This window comes from Primulina eburnea, chromosome 4 (assembly GCF_022965805.1).
Source record: "Primulina eburnea isolate SZY01 chromosome 4, ASM2296580v1, whole genome shotgun sequence".
Taxonomy (NCBI): Eukaryota; Viridiplantae; Streptophyta; class Magnoliopsida; order Lamiales; family Gesneriaceae; genus Primulina; species Primulina eburnea.
In genome coordinates, this window is record NC_133104.1 from 43,655,334 (window position 1) to 43,673,711 (window position 18,378).

The 18,378-nt window shown below is 37.2% G+C and overlaps 3 protein-coding genes across 7 annotated transcripts; 2 read left to right on the forward strand and 1 right to left on the reverse strand.

Annotated features, from left to right (window-relative positions):
* Positions 1 to 1,130: 1,130 nt before the first annotated feature.
* On the forward strand, positions 1,131 to 3,933 carry LOC140829341 (ornithine transcarbamylase, chloroplastic). The gene is made up of 5 exons (XM_073192451.1): positions 1,131 to 1,399; positions 1,980 to 2,314; positions 2,602 to 2,733; positions 2,841 to 3,116; positions 3,549 to 3,933. Exons 1-5 carry the CDS (start codon positions 1,201 to 1,203, stop codon positions 3,729 to 3,731), a joined length of 1,125 nt encoding a protein of 374 aa, XP_073048552.1. The 5' UTR covers positions 1,131 to 1,200; the 3' UTR covers positions 3,732 to 3,933.
* Positions 3,934 to 4,976: 1,043 nt separating this feature from the next.
* Positions 4,977 to 6,862, forward strand: LOC140829342 (uncharacterized). Its single transcript, XM_073192452.1, has 3 exons — positions 4,977 to 5,206; positions 5,492 to 5,558; positions 5,794 to 6,862. Exons 1-3 carry the CDS (start codon positions 5,129 to 5,131, stop codon positions 6,723 to 6,725), a joined length of 1,077 nt encoding a protein of 358 aa, XP_073048553.1. The 5' UTR covers positions 4,977 to 5,128; the 3' UTR covers positions 6,726 to 6,862.
* A 593-nt stretch (positions 6,863 to 7,455) lies between these two features.
* On the reverse strand, positions 7,456 to 12,002 carry LOC140829343 (uncharacterized). Of its 5 annotated transcripts, none has more exons than XM_073192455.1 (16): positions 11,589 to 12,002; positions 11,094 to 11,191; positions 10,836 to 10,936; positions 10,627 to 10,705; positions 10,434 to 10,497; positions 10,288 to 10,334; positions 10,081 to 10,173; positions 9,905 to 9,995; positions 9,673 to 9,721; positions 9,206 to 9,322; positions 8,974 to 9,121; positions 8,748 to 8,840; positions 8,589 to 8,657; positions 8,093 to 8,135; positions 7,944 to 8,014; positions 7,456 to 7,650 (listed from the first exon to the last, which is right to left on the reverse strand). In XM_073192455.1, the coding sequence occupies exons 1-16, from the start codon at positions 11,644 to 11,646 to the stop codon at positions 7,636 to 7,638; spliced, it is 1,236 nt and encodes a 411-aa protein (XP_073048556.1). In that variant the 5' UTR covers positions 11,647 to 12,002; the 3' UTR covers positions 7,456 to 7,635. The 5 variants fall into 5 exon arrangements, 4 of the variants coding, with proteins under 4 accessions (XP_073048556.1, XP_073048554.1, XP_073048555.1 ...); XR_012117444.1 differs by lacking the exon at positions 7,456 to 7,650 and adding an exon at positions 7,767 to 7,806 and having other exon boundaries at positions 8,093 to 8,154; positions 11,589 to 12,001; XM_073192453.1 differs by lacking the exon at positions 7,456 to 7,650 and having other exon boundaries at positions 7,767 to 8,014; positions 11,589 to 12,000.
* Positions 12,003 to 18,378: the final 6,376 nt, after the last annotated feature.

Consider the following 18,378-nt stretch of genomic DNA (forward strand, 5'->3'; position numbering starts at 1 on the left):
ATATGATTTGAATTCGTTTAGAATCCTCATTTTCAATCACTTTGATATATATATAAATAATTGTTTCACACAAAATCAATTAAAATTCATTTTAATTTTTTCGAAGTGTTATTTTATGACTTACAACAATTATTTGTGTTTTTTAGCTCATTGGCACTCAGGTTAGTGCAATTCTTCTATGTCTATCATTCGCTTAGTACAAGACTTTGCACGGTCGATCATAATTATTCGTGTTTTGGGTGACAAATATAACTTTTGATCTGAAGATCAAAAAATGTTTGAACTAAAAAATTAATATTTCAGTATCAGTCGGTTTTATTAATGATTTCGTAATCATCAATATTGATTAATTCTAGTATCTTAATATTATATTGTATCGTACAAAAATAACGAAAAAATTAGATATAATAATAATATATATTTTTTACACAAGTAAACTAAAATATCTATGTTGTGGAGTATATTTTTGGTATATTAATTTACTACTTAAAAATTTTTATGATCTCTAAATATTTTTGTTAAACAGTGATATTTAAAATTAATATAAAATTAGTCATCGTTATTAATTTGATGTCTAAAATTAAATTACTTTATTTTTTGGTTTTCTTTAAAAGTCTAATAATCAAAACATTAAGTTAAAAATTCAATGGAAATAAATGTTGAGGTGGAAATAAATTAAAAAAATAATGATTTTTTTATTATATTGACTAAAGAAAATCATTTATTATCTCGCAAATTTAACGAACTAATCCAATCTTAGGCGTTAATAAGATTAACATGCTAAAAAATCATTCAGCCAAGAAAATTTTAGAATTATCTTTTTCCCAACAAAAAACAAAAGATTAAAATTGGAACATACATTTATCGATTTTATATTATACTTAGTGGGGAATTTAATTCACTATAAGATTTATGTAATATAAAGTAAGTAAATAAATTATTTTAAGCAAATTTAATTGATTCTTTAAATAAATTAAATCGTTAGTAACTAGAATAGAAAAATTACGTAATTTATTTACACGTAAATTTAATATATAAATAGATTATAAACAAAAAATGTTTAAAAAAATATTTATAAAAAAATTGCAGAATCCGTGAGGTTATATTTAATTTTTTTAAAAAAACCGGTTTATTTGCATATTCCCACGGTCACGACACGCTAACCTAACACACTCCTTCAGTAGCAACTCCATCATTCAGATGGCGGCGGCGGCCATTTCTTGCCACCTCTACTCCGTTACGTCGCCGGACGCAGTTTCAGTTTCTTCAGCGTCTTCGATCTCGTTCACTGTCCGATCTCTTTACCCACCATCCGGTGTCTTCGTTCCCTCACCGGCGATATCCCGAGGAATCTCGTGCCAGTCACTGTTTTCTGCTCCTTCCTCCGTCGATGGAAAAGGTTCGAAGTTTTATTTTACTCTTATTTTCTTGTAATTTTCTGGTATGTATTATGTTCTTAAATCTCGTGTTTGCTTGAAATGCGTCTGAACGGGAGCCGTTTTGATTTCGTGCTAGCCATGTAAGCTAATTACTTTCGTGATGATGGTAGCGTTGCGTTCCTTCTGTTTTCTGTTATTTTGTTTGTGTGAATTTTATCGGTCTGTGGAATTGAAAGGCAAGATATTGGTCGGAAAAAAGTGTTTAGTGGCTTATTTTTGCCACCGTAACTTTTTAGTCTAATGATGTGTATTGAATTTAATGCATTCCCTTTGTTGATATGTAGGATGATTATAGCTCTGTAATATTTTGGTGGTAATGCAGCGGGAAATCCCGTCTTACTACTTTGCCACCAGGCACTGATTCCACTTATCATGATTGATGACCCTGATTTTTTACTTCCAAAATATTATATTACCTTTGCCATACTGTGGGATGTAAGCATCTTCAACGGAAGCAGATTTTATCCATGTTTTACTACCAATTATTCTAGTGTTTGTTGCTCAAGGTTTTTAAGATATGCATTTTGTTTGATATTTCAGCTAAAGAAAGTCTGAAGGATTTCCTTCACATCAGAGACTTTGACAAAGATACCATTTTAAAGATCTTAGATCGAGCCAGGGAGGTCAAGTCGATGATAAAATCCGGAGACAGGACATATCTTCCATTTAAAGGGAAGACAATGGCAATGATATTTGCTAAGCCATCCATGAGGACGAGAGTTTCATTCGAGACAGGATTTTATTTGCTTGGTGGGCATGCTCTATACCTGGGACCTGATGATATCCAGATGGGTAAACGGGAAGAAACTCGTGATGTTGCCCGCGTTCTTTCTCGCTATAATGATATCATTATGGCTCGAGTTTTCGCGCATCAGGTATGCTGGTGTTGTTTCCTTGATTAAGTGCATCTAGTTTTTTCAAGCGCTTGAATGTTCTCTTCATTGGCATCCATCGATTTTCACGATTCAGATGTTGTTTCGAACCCGACCAGCACCTGGTCTGGTTAACTGGCTTTGTGTTACTCTCTGACATGCTAATCCGATCCAAGTTTCATGGCTACTAACATGACAGCATACATTCTTGTTAGGTGGCATTTTCAATTATTGTTGTTGTCTTGGGTCTAGGCCTTGTGAAATGATACTGACACTCATTATTTCTGCAGGACATTATAGATCTTGCTAAATACTCTTCTGTGCCCGTGGTCAATGGGCTGACCGACTACAACCATCCTTGTCAAATAATGGCTGATGCACTCACAATCATAGAACATGTTGGTCATCTGGAGGGAACTAAGGTTGGCCTTATAGGCTTTATATGGCCATTTATGATGATAGCCTCTGTCCATTAATTCTGAATTTTGAAGTTATTGACGTTAATTTTTTGATATTTTCCATTATTCAGGTTGTTTATGTAGGCGATGGAAACAATATTGTGCATTCTTGGTTGATGCTGGCATCAGTGATCCCTTTCCACTTTGTTTGCGCCTGCCCTAAAGGTTTCGAACCAGACGCCAGGACGACAAAAAATGCAATAAAAGCTGGAATCAGCAAAATCGAAATAACTAGTGACCCAAAAGAGGCAGTAAAGGGAGCTGATGTTGTCTATACAGATGTTTGGGCTAGCATGGGACAAAAGGAAGAAGCTGAATACCGCCGTAAAGTTTTCCAAGGATTCCAGGTATGCAACTTGCAAGAAAATTTATATGGCCACTAAGTCATGCACCCGTAAAATTACTCTCATTGATATATCATAGGCGCTAAGTTATTGGTTATCTGAAATTTACTTCACGAGTGTAAAAAGTGGACATATCTCCATGACAGCAAGGATATTACAATATCTTTGTCTTTAGTCATGTTGCTATTGTGTGGAATTCTTGTTGCCATCTAGGTCAATGATCATTGCAAGATCAGTATCTAGTATGGAGTTTGAATGTCGGATCTGTATCTCACTATCCATCGGTTTTAATATCGGGTTGCTCAGAAAAAGTGGCACCTTGAACTTATTTTTTACTCATCTAACAACACATTCTTTTAGACAAATTTTAAATAACAACATAATTGATAGATTTTGTTTCCTCCATGCTGTCGTGAACTTCGAAAACTTTTGTAGGTGGATGAAGCCCTGATGGAATTGGCAGGTCCAAAAGCCTATTTTATGCATTGTCTACCTGCAGAAAGAGGGGTGGAGGTCACTGATGGCGTTGTCGAAGCTGCAAACTCCATCGTTTTTCCCCAAGCAGAGAACCGGATGCATGCGCAAAACGCAATCATGCTTCATGCTCTTGGGTTGTGAAGCGGTGGCAATCAGCAGAAGACATGTTTTAAACTTCTTCTTCTTTCTATCCTGGCGCCTCCATCCTATATCTTAGCCGCGGGTCTCTCGTACCCACCCGCTCTCTCACGTGTGATAGATCATTCACAAATCGTTTAACAAATTGTTGGAAATAAAATAATCAACGGTCTCTGGTTCGATTTGAGTCGGTCTTTGCCCTGAACGAGATCATCATAATCATTAAAATGTCATGGGATATGCAATGCAAGAAAATAGTAGAATAGTCTTCTTTTTAAAATAAATTTTAATAGCATTTTTCTTATAATCTTGAAATTTATTACTTATTTAATTTCAAGTTAGTATAATACATGGAAATTTATAAATTATACATTAACTGGCCACATCAAAATTTGCAGACCACTCGTAGGAGGTAAGATATTTATCAAACCGTCAATTATTTATTTAATGAATATTATGCGTAGTGGCTGTATAAAATATGTTAAAAGATTCGTCAACATGGAACATAAATTTTGTTCCACCTTCTTTCTATTAGGCAAAATAGGTTTCGGACATACTCGTCTCAACGGCGTAATCGACATTGTCCACGTCGTACGACAAAGAGACAAACAAACTGAACCGACAAATAAACCGATACGATTGAAATATACGATAATAATTAAATCAAGCTTTGTCCGACCCAATCTAATAAATCGACAAGAGTTAAGTTTCAACCTTCAAGTTGTAAGAGTGTAATTTGGCTTCGGCCAAGTGCTTATGTAGTTGTGGCTATAATATTTTTGAAGTTTTTCGGGAAAAAAAGATACATTAGTTTTTATATAAAGTTAGTTATAAACTAATTTGATTGAGTCGATTATTAAAAAAAATTAAAAGCTCAAGTTTTTTTTATATATTTGAGCTCAAGTTTGATTCAAAATTCAAATTATTTTAAATTTAACAAAAACTTATACGAGACAGTTTCACATATCGATTTCCATATTCGAACGGTTGATAATAACGTATAACTACCCAAATGTTTGGAATATAATTTTAGATACAAATATTATGTTTGTCCGTATCCGGTTTCTAGCGAAAAACCACCGCCTTTTGGCATTCTGCACGTTTTAACCCGACGACGTAGCTTAAAGTTCAGAGTCAAGATATTTTTGATAATGTGACTATACTACCCCGACGTCACCAGGGGAAGCAACACAAAAACCTAACAATATCTAAGGGCAACATTGACACATAATTTGTATATATATACCCTGTTGTGTTGCCCATGTTGTGAAGGCGTAAAAAGATCTGTGAAAAGGGTTGAGCGTTGCAAAGGAAGCCGTTATCCACATTCTCCCTCTAAACCAACCGCTTCATCTGATCACTTTAGGGTTTCTCCGATTCACCAACCACTCGACTCAGCAATGGTTTCTGATTCCATCCCCAGCGCCTCTATCCCTATGGTCTCCTCAAACCCCAAAAATTTTGCCAAGAAAAAAAGGGTATGTTGTCTTTTCATTTTTGTACATATAACAAAATTCGAGCTTGCATTGTATTGCTTGCATTTACGTGTGGTTTTATTTAAATTCTTGTTCTGTGAGGCTGTGGGATTATTTTTAGAGGGCGGGGGTGGACGTGACCGTAAAATTTCATATATTTGTGGATTTCAATGTTGTTTGTGATTGGGAGTCTTCAAAGATATAATTTTCTCGGTACAATTTGCGTTTTGGTGCCCATATTTGACGTTGGGAGTTTTGTCTTTACCGAATTTTTCTTCTGAAATTTAGGTCAATCGTTCGGCGAAACTGAAGCAATGCAAGCTTGATACTCGTCGTGAGCAGTGGCTTTCCCAAGGTTTGCAAGACATTGTTCTAATTTTCACATGCATTCAGTTCCCTGTACCCCCACACGCATGGCATTACGTCTCTCTGCATTTGTGTTTAATTAATATCAGTGCATGTGTTCTTTGTTTTGTTTATATTTGATTTCTTATAATTATTATTTTTCTTCTGTGCGTTTGCGCCTATTTTAAAAAAGAGTTGCTTTATTATGTTATAACATGTCGTGATTGCGAGTTTCTATATTTCAGTAAAAAATAAGGGGACGTGCAAGGAGGAACTGGATAGTGGAGCAGGGAAACATGGGGGGCCATCTGTGGATACAGAGAAAGAGAGGGACTTGATGATGGAGAAAATGGAGATAAATCCAAGAGATGGTGTTGAGAGTTACGGGGATGGATCATTGATGCAGCATTACATCCAGGCTGGATCCTCCCTTTCAGACAGTCCTGCCAGTCATGCCAGTAGTTTATTGGGAAGTAATCATTCTGGGACCAACTTTACTGCAAGTAGCAGAAGCTGCAGCAGCAGAAGCAGTCGCAGCAGTAGCAGTAGCAGCAATGGATGTGATCCAGAAATCATGAGTGATGATGGGTGCTTGGATGATTGGGAGGCTGTAGCTGATGCATTGGCTGAAACTGATAAAAAGCCTGAGCATACCCCTTACTCAGCGTTGGATTCATTACCATTTGATAACTATGGAAATTCCACTTTTCATTTGGAAATAACAAACCAAGTGATTGAGATTTCAAATGCAAATCCAGAGAGTGGAAGAATGGGTGGGCAGAGGCCTTCAGTGAATTTCCGGGCTTGGAGGGTGGACGATGCTCTTCGGCCTCAATGCCTACCCACTTTATCAAAGCAGTATAGTTTCCCCTTGAATTCTGAGCGGCACATTGCCCTTGGAGCATCTGTTTGGGGATGTAAGAATGTTGGGCCAGTCCCCACATCATGCCCAATATGCTTTGAAGAGTTAGACTGCACAGACTCGAGTTTTCTCCCTTGTTTGTGTGGATTCAGGCTCTGCCTCTTTTGTCACAAGAGGATTCTGGAGGAAGATGGACGATGTCCAGGCTGCAGGAAGCAGTATTCCCATGACCAAGTTGAGGGAGAGGCTATGCTGGATGGAGGCGGTTTGACTTATCAATTGGCTCGTTCTTGTAGCATGATAACAAGGTCTTAAGAAGAGTTTAATTCTTGAACTTGTTTCTCCGAAGCGTGACTTGCATGTGTGTTTTACTACTAGACTCGTCTTCATAGCCTTTGGGTTTTGGTATATATGAAAGATATTTTTAATTACAGGGCAAATTATTCCATTCCTCTTTGGTATCTGCTGATACACACTCTGTACAGTGCTTATGCTGATTTAGAAAACCTGTTATCCTGTGAATAGATAAAGTGCTACAGAAATGGAACATTTAGAACTCTATTAATATGAGATTTTGCTCCGAAGTGATACATAGCTGATGCTCTTCTTGATGATAAAATTAAATGGACAATTTTCGATAATCTCTTTGACGGATTCGCTAACTTCTTGCGAACCTCTATGGTATTTGTCTTGGACTGATCAAGCAATACGATTCTTTTTGTGGGTATTTGGAAATTTGGGGAGTATCTATTATATGGACTTGTGCATGGTGCGAGATGATGTAGGAAGACAGCCATGTCTATGTTAGAACTACAGAATGACTACCACCATGCAAAGTAATCATAAAGGTCGTAAGTACAGCTGTAGAAGCTTTGTATCGTCTAGTTTTAGCTCGGAATTCACAATTAGTACTGGATTATTCAATAAACAAATAAGTTCATGTGATATCCGAACCAAAATATTTTTATATAACGCAATATCTATCACAATTAAGAGATTTATACATATTTATTGAATATATCGAAACAATTATAAATGGAGATTCTTTTCCGTTGAGGGTATATACACAATCTCCACTACTTGGATATAGTTGCATCTGATATAAAACTGTATCTTAAATAAAATATTGTATATGATAAGATATACATACATAACACACACACACACACTTATTGCGTGCCCTTGTAACAAGAAGCTAGTGTATCTGTATGACTCGGCTTCCGATTCACTTTATTTCATTCTTCATTGGGAAAACAACCAAAGAAAAAGCTAAGAGTCGCATCAAATTACTACAAACAATCAATGATAGTTCATTTGCGACTCTAGTGTATTCCCATATTTTTCTGATCAACGATAAAAGAAGAAGTGAATTCATTGCAACAATGGAGATGCGAATCTACAAGAAATAAAGAACATAAAAAAATGGAAAAGAAGAAGGATAATTACACGTGAAATGAGTGCAGTAAAAGTGATTGAAATCCTTGGCAATGGGCATGGCATGTATTACAATATGATTTCCCCTTGAACACTCACATTAAGAGTCTTGTTCGGTAGAACGATGCAGTTCACCACCACCACTTCATCCTCCACCGCCACGCATTCGCCTTATTGCAAAACAAAAGAACATGACGTCGTTAATTTTTTCAAAAAATATATATATATATATATATTTGCAAACTTACCAAGAATCGCAACTCCAAGCTTTGCATTGTGATCACCTGAGGCCTGATATACGATCATTAAGCTTATGAAATTGTTGCATCAAGAACATGAAAAGAACTGATGAAATTCATGTTTTCGTTCTAGACAATTGGGTATTTGTGCAAGTGTGGAGTGTAGAAGAACTGATTTCGCGAGACTAGGTTCATGTCACACAAGTTGCGTTATATGGGGAAAAGAAAAATGAGCAAAAGCACACAAAAAGATGAACCAACTCTAAAACTAGTTCACTAGACAGCACTGTAAAAGCCAAGACCACTCTTTTTCATGGACACTAGGTTGTGGCGGAATTTGAATGAATTTGAAGACCTTCATTTGGGTTCATTGATCCGAGAATCTAAACTTTGGGACGATCGAGTAAAAAAATCAAGAGTTTCAGCATCTCAGGTTACACGCCAATTGTGTATTCACGGATTTAGAATAAAAGTTCATGAATTTTGACCAAATCTCGTGCTGTACCTGAACTCTGGACCATCTTCCAATAGACGACTTCCATCCGACGATGGCATGAATCAGCACTGCATTTTCCTGATACACATTAACACAAAAAAATCATTTCATCAAAGCATTCGGCCCGCATTCGTCAAAATTGTATTTCATGTCTTGGGAGAATGGTACCTTGATCTCAACATCATCAAGAATAATGCAGCTGACAAGCCTCACGCCAGCTCCGATTCGAGCATTGGCTGAGATTGAAACATTCGGTCCAATCTACTCGTCGTTGGCAAAAAAGAACAAAAAATCAAATCAGAACGTACTCTAAAAAAATAAAAACCAGTATGCTATAGAGCACAAAGAAACGAAAAGAGAAGAAACTCTGGTTTCATAGAACATGTCAGCATACTTTCGCAGTTGGATGAATTTTTGCAGATGGATGAATAAATACGTCCCCGGAAATGGAAGCATTCTTTAGGCCATCTCCACTTGCCAAAAGATGAGGCGAGGTATGCCTAAATTGAGCTAAGTACAAGCCAGAACATTTCAAAGACATTCTGCACAAATTTTTTTTAAGCAAGAATCATTAGAAATATTCATTTTTCCCATAAAAGAATTGAGTATCGAATATCATTCCTAACCCTGGAGTTTTGATCTGTTCCCAGAAGTCCATTGTTTCGTACACGAAAAATTTCTTTTTACCAGCAAGTGGTGATAGAATATCTTGATCCAATCTTACAAAGCCGGCAGGCAGACTCCTGTCGACGAACTTATATTATGAATAAAAGAGAAATAATATCTGATGATTTCAAATAGAAAAAATGACAGTTGATTTTAAGAATCAATATTTTCATTTAATTGTATTACATCTACAACCAAATTCAAAATTTCAAAAAGAGTGAGCGTGTTTCGGGTTTTTTCAGGTCATTGAGGTTTTACAATACTGATAAGACTCCCCCCTTCTTGGAAAAGGAAAAGAAAAGGAAAAGGTGAGCTGAGCAGATGCTTCCCGGGACTCAAAGTGAGTATGACGTTGATAATAACTGTTTTCTATTAATTGAAATTTCCCCAAAGAAAAAAGTTATTAACTGTATGATGCAGGTTCTACCTGTTTGCAGGTTGAAGTGCTTCAAAGCTGGATAAACGTCTTAGAATAGCTGTGAATAACAAAAAAGAGTATCGTCGCGCATTTTAAATGAAAATAATACATGATGAGTACTCATAAATACGGAAATCACAAAGACTGGAGGAGTGAATGGAATAAAAAATTTATTAGACTAAGGACATTGCAAACTTATTATTTCTGGTATTCAACCAAAAGCTTCAAATATTAGACTAACCTCTACTCTTTTGTTGTGTAGATACACCTTGAATAGCCATAAAGATGTCCGGGGTGAATATATACACACCACAATTCACACGGTCACTCACCTGTTTTACCACACAGTGCAAATTTTATTATACATCTCAAAAAAGCCGTGAAACAAATGCTTGGACTTCGGATTTTTGTACATACAAAAGTTTCGGGTTTCTCTGCGTAGTGCAACAGTTCGTTGGTATCAGGATCAGCCACAAGTTCACCAAACTGGTTTGCCGACTCAGGAGAGACCTAAAACAGATAAATATGAAGATGAAGTAGAAAGTGCAGGAAGTGGCATTATAACAAAGAATGAATATATAGAATCATCGAGCGACCAAGCAGATGGAAAATAAAGCTATTGACCTTGATTACCAAAATCGTTCCAATCCCACCATATCTTTTGTGGGCATCTGCCAGAGAAATACCATTGAACTCGAAGTTCCATATTACGTAAACATGGTTAAATTCATTATAGAAATAGATAAATTTAATCTCGGGCACGAAAATACCTAGCATCTCAGGCAGTGGGAAGCTGCAACAAACATCACAGTTCAGCAAAATTATGTGCGACTGCTAGGTAAAATGCAAGATGGTGTTAAAGTATTGTAATTAATAATACTTCATTAGAAATGAATTTTGCGTTCTACTCGAGGTTACTCCGTATCAGTATGAAAAAATATCAGACTACTGCGGAGTATCAACCGGATTTTCTTCCATTATAAGATCCCTGAAGTTATAAAGCCCACCAGCTGAACCGTGTGGTTTGTCCTCTCTCAAGTATCTGACGACAGATAAAATGGAATCAAGACTAACAATAAAGAAGGGTTGTGACGATTTTATTGAAACCATAAAAAACGCGGAATTTTTTTGTTGATATTGCGAAAAAAGTTCTAGTGCAGCATCAAAATTACCGAACAGGAACTCTAAACTCGTTAGAAATTGAAGAGACCAACAGTGTGAATTCACGCTCCTCGTAGAAACCAATAAGGTAGATCTGTGCCAGATTTTGGATCTAAAAGATACATCACACAGACAAGTTACAATCTATGCAGCTTAGCAGGCCACAAACTAGTTAACGAACGTTGATATTTTGCTAATGCACTCACTTCTCACACCATCAAATCTAAAGTAACAGGGTAATTATGCAAGCATTCAATGGGCATGCATACCCGTTTACATGCCGATATCGGATGATTAACCATCGGTTGCCCTGCCAATGGAAAGAGGGGCTTCGGAATGTTCAACGATAATGGTCTGAATCTGGTACCTGCATCCCCAAAACACATCAGTACCATAGTAATGTCCAATCTTACAGACGAAAACTTTTAACAAAGAACTCCCTCGTATCAAGAATAACAATGAAACCGTAAAATTAACAAAAGGGTTGTCCTATCCAATCTTAACATTCATAACTTCAACAAGAACTCCCTAAATTCAAGAATCACAGCGAAAAAATTGTGAAATCAATAACAAAAAGTTTTGTCCAATCTTAAAGTCCAAACATTCAACAGGAACTCCCTGATTTCAAGAATCCCAATGAAGCAGCATAAAAAGGACCAATTACACCTTCCAAGCAACCAAATCAAGGCTATCGAGTAACATATTCCCTTTATTACAAGTGAAGTACAACTTTAAGCTCAAATGATAAAGCTAAGAAATCACACCTTTAGTGGGTCCACCCACCATGATCACTGCTACAACTCTCTCTTCTGAACTGCCCATTGATCACCAACGAGAATTCCACAACCCCAATCCTCAAACACTCATCATTCAGCCTTTCCAACTGTGTAGCAAACAGCTCAAGTAATAAACTTTTAACAAATTCTCGTTAGATACTCCTCCATTATTCAAAAAGACAAATCTTGAATTAAATTATGTGGCCACACAGAATGATCGTAAATTAAAAAGATTAACAAAATTAGGATTTATAAGGATTTAGATTCAGATAATAAATGGTATTTCGATTTAGAATGGATCCAAGTCCATTAGGTGTGATCGGTTAGCGACATAAATGAACAAGGGAGTGTCGAATACTGGAAACGGATGGTGTGATATACTTAATGCCAACCCATAATGTACGGCATGGCCACTTAATCCAGGTGGGGCGAAATCTAACGTCATATATAGACCAACTTATCCTTAGTTGTCAATTTTTACAGGACAAGGAATACCTGTCATGTTGAGAAAATTCAAAGATTGCAGACCAGTGAGTTCGAATGACATGTTAAGCTCAAATACGTGGACATCATTTACAAATGTATTCACGAAACATATATAATATATATTATAAATCAATATTCGCGAATCTGAGTCAAAAGTTAAATGATTTTTTTTAAGTCTTAAAACTTATATTTATATATAAAAAAAATCAAAAATAGATCACCGCTCCAAAAATTCGAGTTTGTGAGTATAGATGTATTTTGGCAAATGGCAAGGAAAGGTTTACGGTGCATACTTAGGCACCCAGAGACGAGGAAGGACGTAGTAATCGACGAAATGTTTCGGGGAGTTGAAAATAAGCATAGATCCGGAGATTCCCGAATAGGACAACCTTATGAACTGCTGCTGAATCCATGGACAGGCAAGAGATTGAATCCATGGACAGGCAAGAGACAACCTGACATGCCTTACCCCTTTTGGCATTATATGAGAAGATAAATGTGACTAAGCAAAAATAACTTGTGTACATTTGTTATCAACACATAACAACTTGAAAAGGTTGCATGATATGCACAAATGTATCTTACGTATTGATTACCTAAAATGCAATCTTAATTTCAACAGCCAAACCAATAAGAACATCAATTTTATAAAACACCCTCCCAAGAGATTCTATCATTTTAGCGTCACACGTGTTCGAAATCCGGATAGCATAGAGGAAGAACACGAACATGATCATGGAAAAGACTTGATTTTTGAGAGTTCATGTTATACATTCTATCCAGGAAGTCCAAGATGGCCCGGAAGGAGAATCAGATATGCTTTTAGCCGGAATGTGGAAGAACACGCGCGTAAAACAACCGTTAGAGCATGCGCCGCAACGATGGGCATCATCGGTTTCGCCTCTCAAATTCTATCAAGTCAAGAAATTTGCGCAAGCTGATATTTAGATTAGCTTCTTGCGTGGGTATCATGGCGATGAATTTCCCTTCGATGGTGCCAATGGTCACGTGGCTCATGCATTTGGGCCGCCAGATGGGAGGGTCCATTTTGATTCGGCCCAAAATTAGTCCATTAGCAAGAGAAGAGGGACAACGATAAGTTGGACATGGAAACCGTTGGGGCTTCGGGCTTCATGAGTGGGCATGCCCTTGGGCTCGGGCACATTGAAGTCCAAGAGGCTATCATGTATCCGATAATCTTACGGGGTGAGAAAAAATGGTTTGCTTGAGGATGATATTAAAGGCTTTCTACAATTTCTAAAAACAACAGACGACTTGTCTTCATTTTATTTACATAGAGATGATAATAAGAATTTCAATAATAACGTGAATATAATAAATAATTACATTTAAGTTGGTATAATAAATTATTGGAAAAAATGTCGATTATATATGAAATCAGCCTTCATATTAATTATATGTAAGTTAAAAAAATAGTAAAAGTGGTTTAAATGATAATTAAGGAGCAAAGTAATTGATTAGATACGAATAATCTTTCATATTTAATGTAACTTGACCAATCATTTAAATATAATTATAATTATCATTTTATGCAATGATGCTAGAAAGCTCAATGGCAACAGATTTCTATGTTTTCATTATCTACAATAATTAAAAAAAGACACACGGAAATATATTTATATATATATATATATATATATATATATATATATATATATATACTCTGTATTATTTGTTATTTTTTTAATATTAAAAACGACACACACAGAAAACAATCAAATAATATAGTCTGACTTGTTTTCTGTATCTGGACTCCTGAAACTGTTGTGCATTATTACAATTTTTTGAAACCATTGTGATAAAACATGCATGTTAATCGATTTACTTTTTCCAAAAAAAAAAATATTAATACGTCTCTTGTGAGATGATCTCACTGATTTTTATCTGTGGAATGAACCAATCATATCTATATTTATAATAATGAGATAATATTTTTGAGATAAAAAATAACATTTTTTCATTAATTACCGAGATAAAATATCTGTATCACAAAATTGACTCGTGTTCACAAAAGTTTTTGTGAAAAAATATTATTATTGTTGATCATGGTTATGAACCTGTGATTTTAGTTTTTATATTCATTTGTAAAATACAAGCTCTTTTATATTATATCTCAAAACAATATGTGTGTATATATATATATATATATATATATATATATATATATATATATATATATATATATATATATATATATATATATATATATATATAAAATATGGATCTCAAAAACTGTATCTTGTCATGTGCCTGAGGGCCGGGATGCATTACCATCCACGTAAAACATTTGAAATAATTTTTTTGTTTTTTAGAAAAAGTCAGATGAAATAGAACTATATTCATGCATGCACGTGATTCGGAGTACTTCAAAATTTTTTGTGTGCCCAATTTTTTTACCATTACCACCAGGGATGCACATATTACGTTATGTATAATATTTTTTATAATTTATTTTATTTTATATTTAAATGAAAATCAAAATATAATTATAGAAAATAGTAAGGGACTACATTGTAATTTTGATATATAAATTTAAAAAGTAAATAGAAAAAAAAAACAAAATAAAATTTGAATCTACAACTTGATGTTTAAGAAACAAATGATCTATCAACTAAGCTCATGTAACTTGCATTAAATTTTTAAAATTTTATTAATGTATATAGTTATTAAAACAGATTATGACATCAAAAAAGTTAGTTATTCTAAGCGTTTTAAACTATTGAATAAATATAGACATTCAATTTAAATACGTCTTTTTCATATGTTATGATGTTGATCAAAAAATCGGGTGAGTTTAATGGGCGATTTTATCCGGTTGAGAGAAATATTCTCGGACATGCTGTAACTCGGACGGAGGGTACTCGGGTGAAAGAATATGCACAATCAGAGAGTAGACGAACCTTAATGAAGGCGCCAGAAGGTTTTTCGACGTAGCAACTCTAATGCTGATACTATTGACATTTCATACTACCTCTGATACGATAACATCAACCTTGTGTGTACGGGATAATATGTCAATTATTTCAAAGCATGATAGGTGGAAATCTATTACAATCTATTGGATAAGGAATCCGATAGATAACACAAATAACTATTTGCACCCCAAAAATCCAGATTGTAATAAATTATTGAAAGGAAAAAAAAAAATAGATTCCAATTTCAAGCATTTGTCATTGTCCTAAGGAAGCTTCGTAGAACTAGGTTGAGCTTGTCGAGTTGCAATCTATATTATTTTGGTTTGGCCGCACAACAATTGATATGTGGTGTCGCCATGGCTAATGTGGATTTTTTTTCCTTTTTTTTATTTTTATTTTTTGCCCTTTAATTTCAAATGGTAGCAAGTAAATTATCAAGATTTCATCAAGTGTAGGCAAATATATTTGTAGAGTTATTCAATTAACATCATAAATTAGTGTACGTTTGAATGATATCCTCTTACCACCTTAGCTTAGTGTACTTTAGGCAAAATGTTAATTTTAATTGTGTATATATCGAGGTGTGACATTTTAGCATTGTATCGTTTTTTTTAATCAATTATAGCTATGAAGCTAAGTTTCGACGATAAATTTCAGTCTTTTTCGTTAAAATCATTTAACTAAATCAGAATTTTACGAAACCTTTCTCATTTGTATATACTCTTAGATTATGTTATGATCGGGTTAGAGTTTAGAGAGGATCGATGAATACATTCTTTTAAATTTTTTAAAACTTGAGCTACAATAACTCGTTCTTGAAATATTCAAAAAATTAGTATATCACTGAGGAATTAATTAAATCGACTTTGTTTCTAAAACCAAATGTAAGAAACTCAAAATAATACCTCTAAAATTCGATTAAAACATTTTAAATATAAGTTACAAACTATGCAAGCTGAAATAATAAAATTGGTGTGGTTGTTGCATTTTATCAAACAAATTTGTAGCAATATTTTTGATATTTGAATGACACATAAAATACTTCAGTTGTGCATAAAAAAAAAACAGTAGCAAAAGCAAGTAAATATGATAAATATATACGCACAAATTTGTTTATGCATGTTCGGAGATTAACGGCTCATACGTTACCATCTCTTCCTCTCAGAAAGATTCACTATAATACTTTGATTTATACAACCTGATGCGATCCGGGTGAAATGGGTGAGCCGGGTCGGGAGCTCCACCGGATCTGCTATCAATATAATGATGGGAATAAGAGCAATGAGATATATCTCCGTAATATGGCTTCAGCTGTAACCTGCACACAATGAAAGGAACTCGTGAATGGGCGCCGGAGGGGTGTCCGGCGTGACCACTCCGATGCTTAAGTCAGCAGGGTACTCAAGCAAGAAAACCAATGTAGCCAAGTGATGGCTGTGATATTGGTGTGAATGAATGAATGAATGTAAATGTAAAGAGAGAACCTGATATTTATAGTAGAAAAAATAATGATGACCTCGTTCTCCGTGCTACCTAGCTACTAATTATAGTAGGACGGCTGAGCACACCCTATATTCTGACATGTCAACTCATCGGCACGGTGTCAGAGATGGGACAGTCGCCCACATCCTATTCTGCTAGTATACTCGAGTGCGGTGCTCATATCGAGGTGGCCGGGTAGAATGCCTCCCTGGAGATTTATACAAGAGCCCGGGCCTATGACTGCCCGGAGAGTAGAGCATGGGCTTGCACCTGCCCGGCTCCAGAAGAATCCACCTGCAGACTTACTCGGATTTGGGAATCCATTTGATATTCCGGGTCATCCATGACCCGGGCTCTTACAAGGGTATCATCACACATCTCTTAAATAGTCGGGCTAGAGTCATACTCGCTGTCCCGATCAGTCATGCTTGGATTCCCAAAGAGACAATCAATTTTGTTCTATAAAAGCATCGGGGGCTTCATGTCTCCCAGAAATGAGATGAAATGCCGGAGTCTCGTGTCTCATGGACTTGAGATAAGATGCCGAGGCTTTTTGTCTCTCGGACTTACTGAATAACCAAGGTGCGGAGCCTTGGGCCGGGGAGCAGGTCCCGGGACTTGGAATGGTCGAGGTGCGGAGCCCCGAGCCAGGGTGTAGTGCCCTGGGCTTATCAATAACCAAGGTGCGGAGCCTTGGGCCGGGGAGCATGTCCCGAGACTTGGGAATGGTCGAGGTGCGGAGCCCGAGCCAGGTTTGAGAACCCTGGGCTTATAAATATCCAAGGTGCGGATCCTTGGGCCGGGGAGCATGTCCCGAGACTTGGGAATGGTCGAGGTGCGGAGCCCCGAGCCAGGGTGTAGTGCCCTGGGCTTATCAATAACCAAGGTGCGGAGCCTTGGGCCGGGGAGCAGGTCCCGGGACTTGGAATGGTCGAGGTGCGGAGCCCCGAGCCAGGTTTGAGAACCCTGGGCTTATAAATAACCAAGGCGCGGAGCCTTGGGCCGGGGAGCATGTCCCGAGACTTGGGAATGGTCGAGGTGCGGAGCCCCGAGCCAGGTTTGAGAACCCTGGGCTTATAAATAACCAAGGCGCGGAGCCTGGGCTTCATGAATGGTCGAGGTACGGAGCCCCGAGCCAGGTTTGAGAACCCTGGGCTTATAAATAACCAAGGCGCGGAGCCTGGGCTTCATGAATGGTCGAGGTACGGAGCCTCGAGCCAGGGTACGGATCCCTGGACTTAATAGATAACCAGGGTGCGGAGCCTGGGCTTCATGAATGGTCGAGGTACGGAGCCCCGAGCCAGGGTACGGATCCCTGGACTTAATAGATAACCAGGGTGCGGAGCCCTGGCCTTCATAAATGGTCGAGGTACGGAGCTCCGAGCCAGGTTTGAGAACCCTGGGCTTATAAATAACCAAGGCGCGGAGCCTGGGCCTTCATGAATGGTCGAGGTACGGAGCCCCGAGCCAGGGTTGAGAACCCTGGGCTTATAAATAACCAAGGCGCGGAGCCTGGGCCTTCATGAATGGTCGAGGTACGGAGCCCCGAGCCAGGGTACGGATCCCTGGACTTAATAGATAACCAAGGTGTGGTGCCCTGGCCTTCATAAATGGTCGAGGTACGGAGCCCCGAGCCAGGTTTGAGAACCCTGGGCTTATAAATAACCAAGGCGCGGAGCCTGGGCCTTCATGAATGGTCGGGGTACGGAGCCCCGAGCCAGGGTACGGATCCCTGGACTTAATAGATAACCAGGGTGTGGTGCCCTGGCCTTCATAAATGGTCGAGGTACGGAGCCCCGAGCCAGGGTTGAGAACCCTGGGCTTATAAATAACCAAGGCGCGGAGCCTGGGCCTTCATGAATGGTCGAGGTACG

Bases quoted from the DNA above. Each gene is read 5' to 3' on its own strand.
- LOC140829341 (XM_073192451.1), top strand. From the start codon at position 1,201: ATGGCGGCGGCGGCCATTTCTTGCCACCTCTACTCCGTTACGTCGCCG. The intron at 2,734-2,840 runs GTTGGCCTTATA...TCCATTATTCAG, and splicing joins GTCATCTGGAGGGAACTAAG to GTTGTTTATGTAGGCGATGG. The intron at 3,117-3,548 runs GTATGCAACTTG...AAACTTTTGTAG, and splicing joins AAGTTTTCCAAGGATTCCAG to GTGGATGAAGCCCTGATGGA.
- LOC140829342 (XM_073192452.1), top strand. From the start codon at position 5,129: ATGGTTTCTGATTCCATCCCCAGCGCCTCTATCCCTATGGTCTCCTCA. The intron at 5,207-5,491 runs GTATGTTGTCTT...TCTGAAATTTAG, and splicing joins ATTTTGCCAAGAAAAAAAGG to GTCAATCGTTCGGCGAAACT. The intron at 5,559-5,793 runs GTTTGCAAGACA...TCTATATTTCAG, and splicing joins TGAGCAGTGGCTTTCCCAAG to TAAAAAATAAGGGGACGTGC.
- LOC140829343 (XM_073192453.1), bottom strand. From the start codon at position 11,646: ATGGGCAGTTCAGAAGAGAGAGTTGTAGCAGTGATCATGGTGGGTGGA. The intron at 10,335-10,433 runs GTATTTTCGTGC...TTTCTCTGGCAG, and splicing joins CCCACTGCCTGAGATGCTAG to ATGCCCACAAAAGATATGGT. The intron at 8,841-8,973 runs GTATGCTGACAT...AACGACGAGTAG, and splicing joins AAATTCATCCAACTGCGAAA to ATTGGACCGAATGTTTCAAT.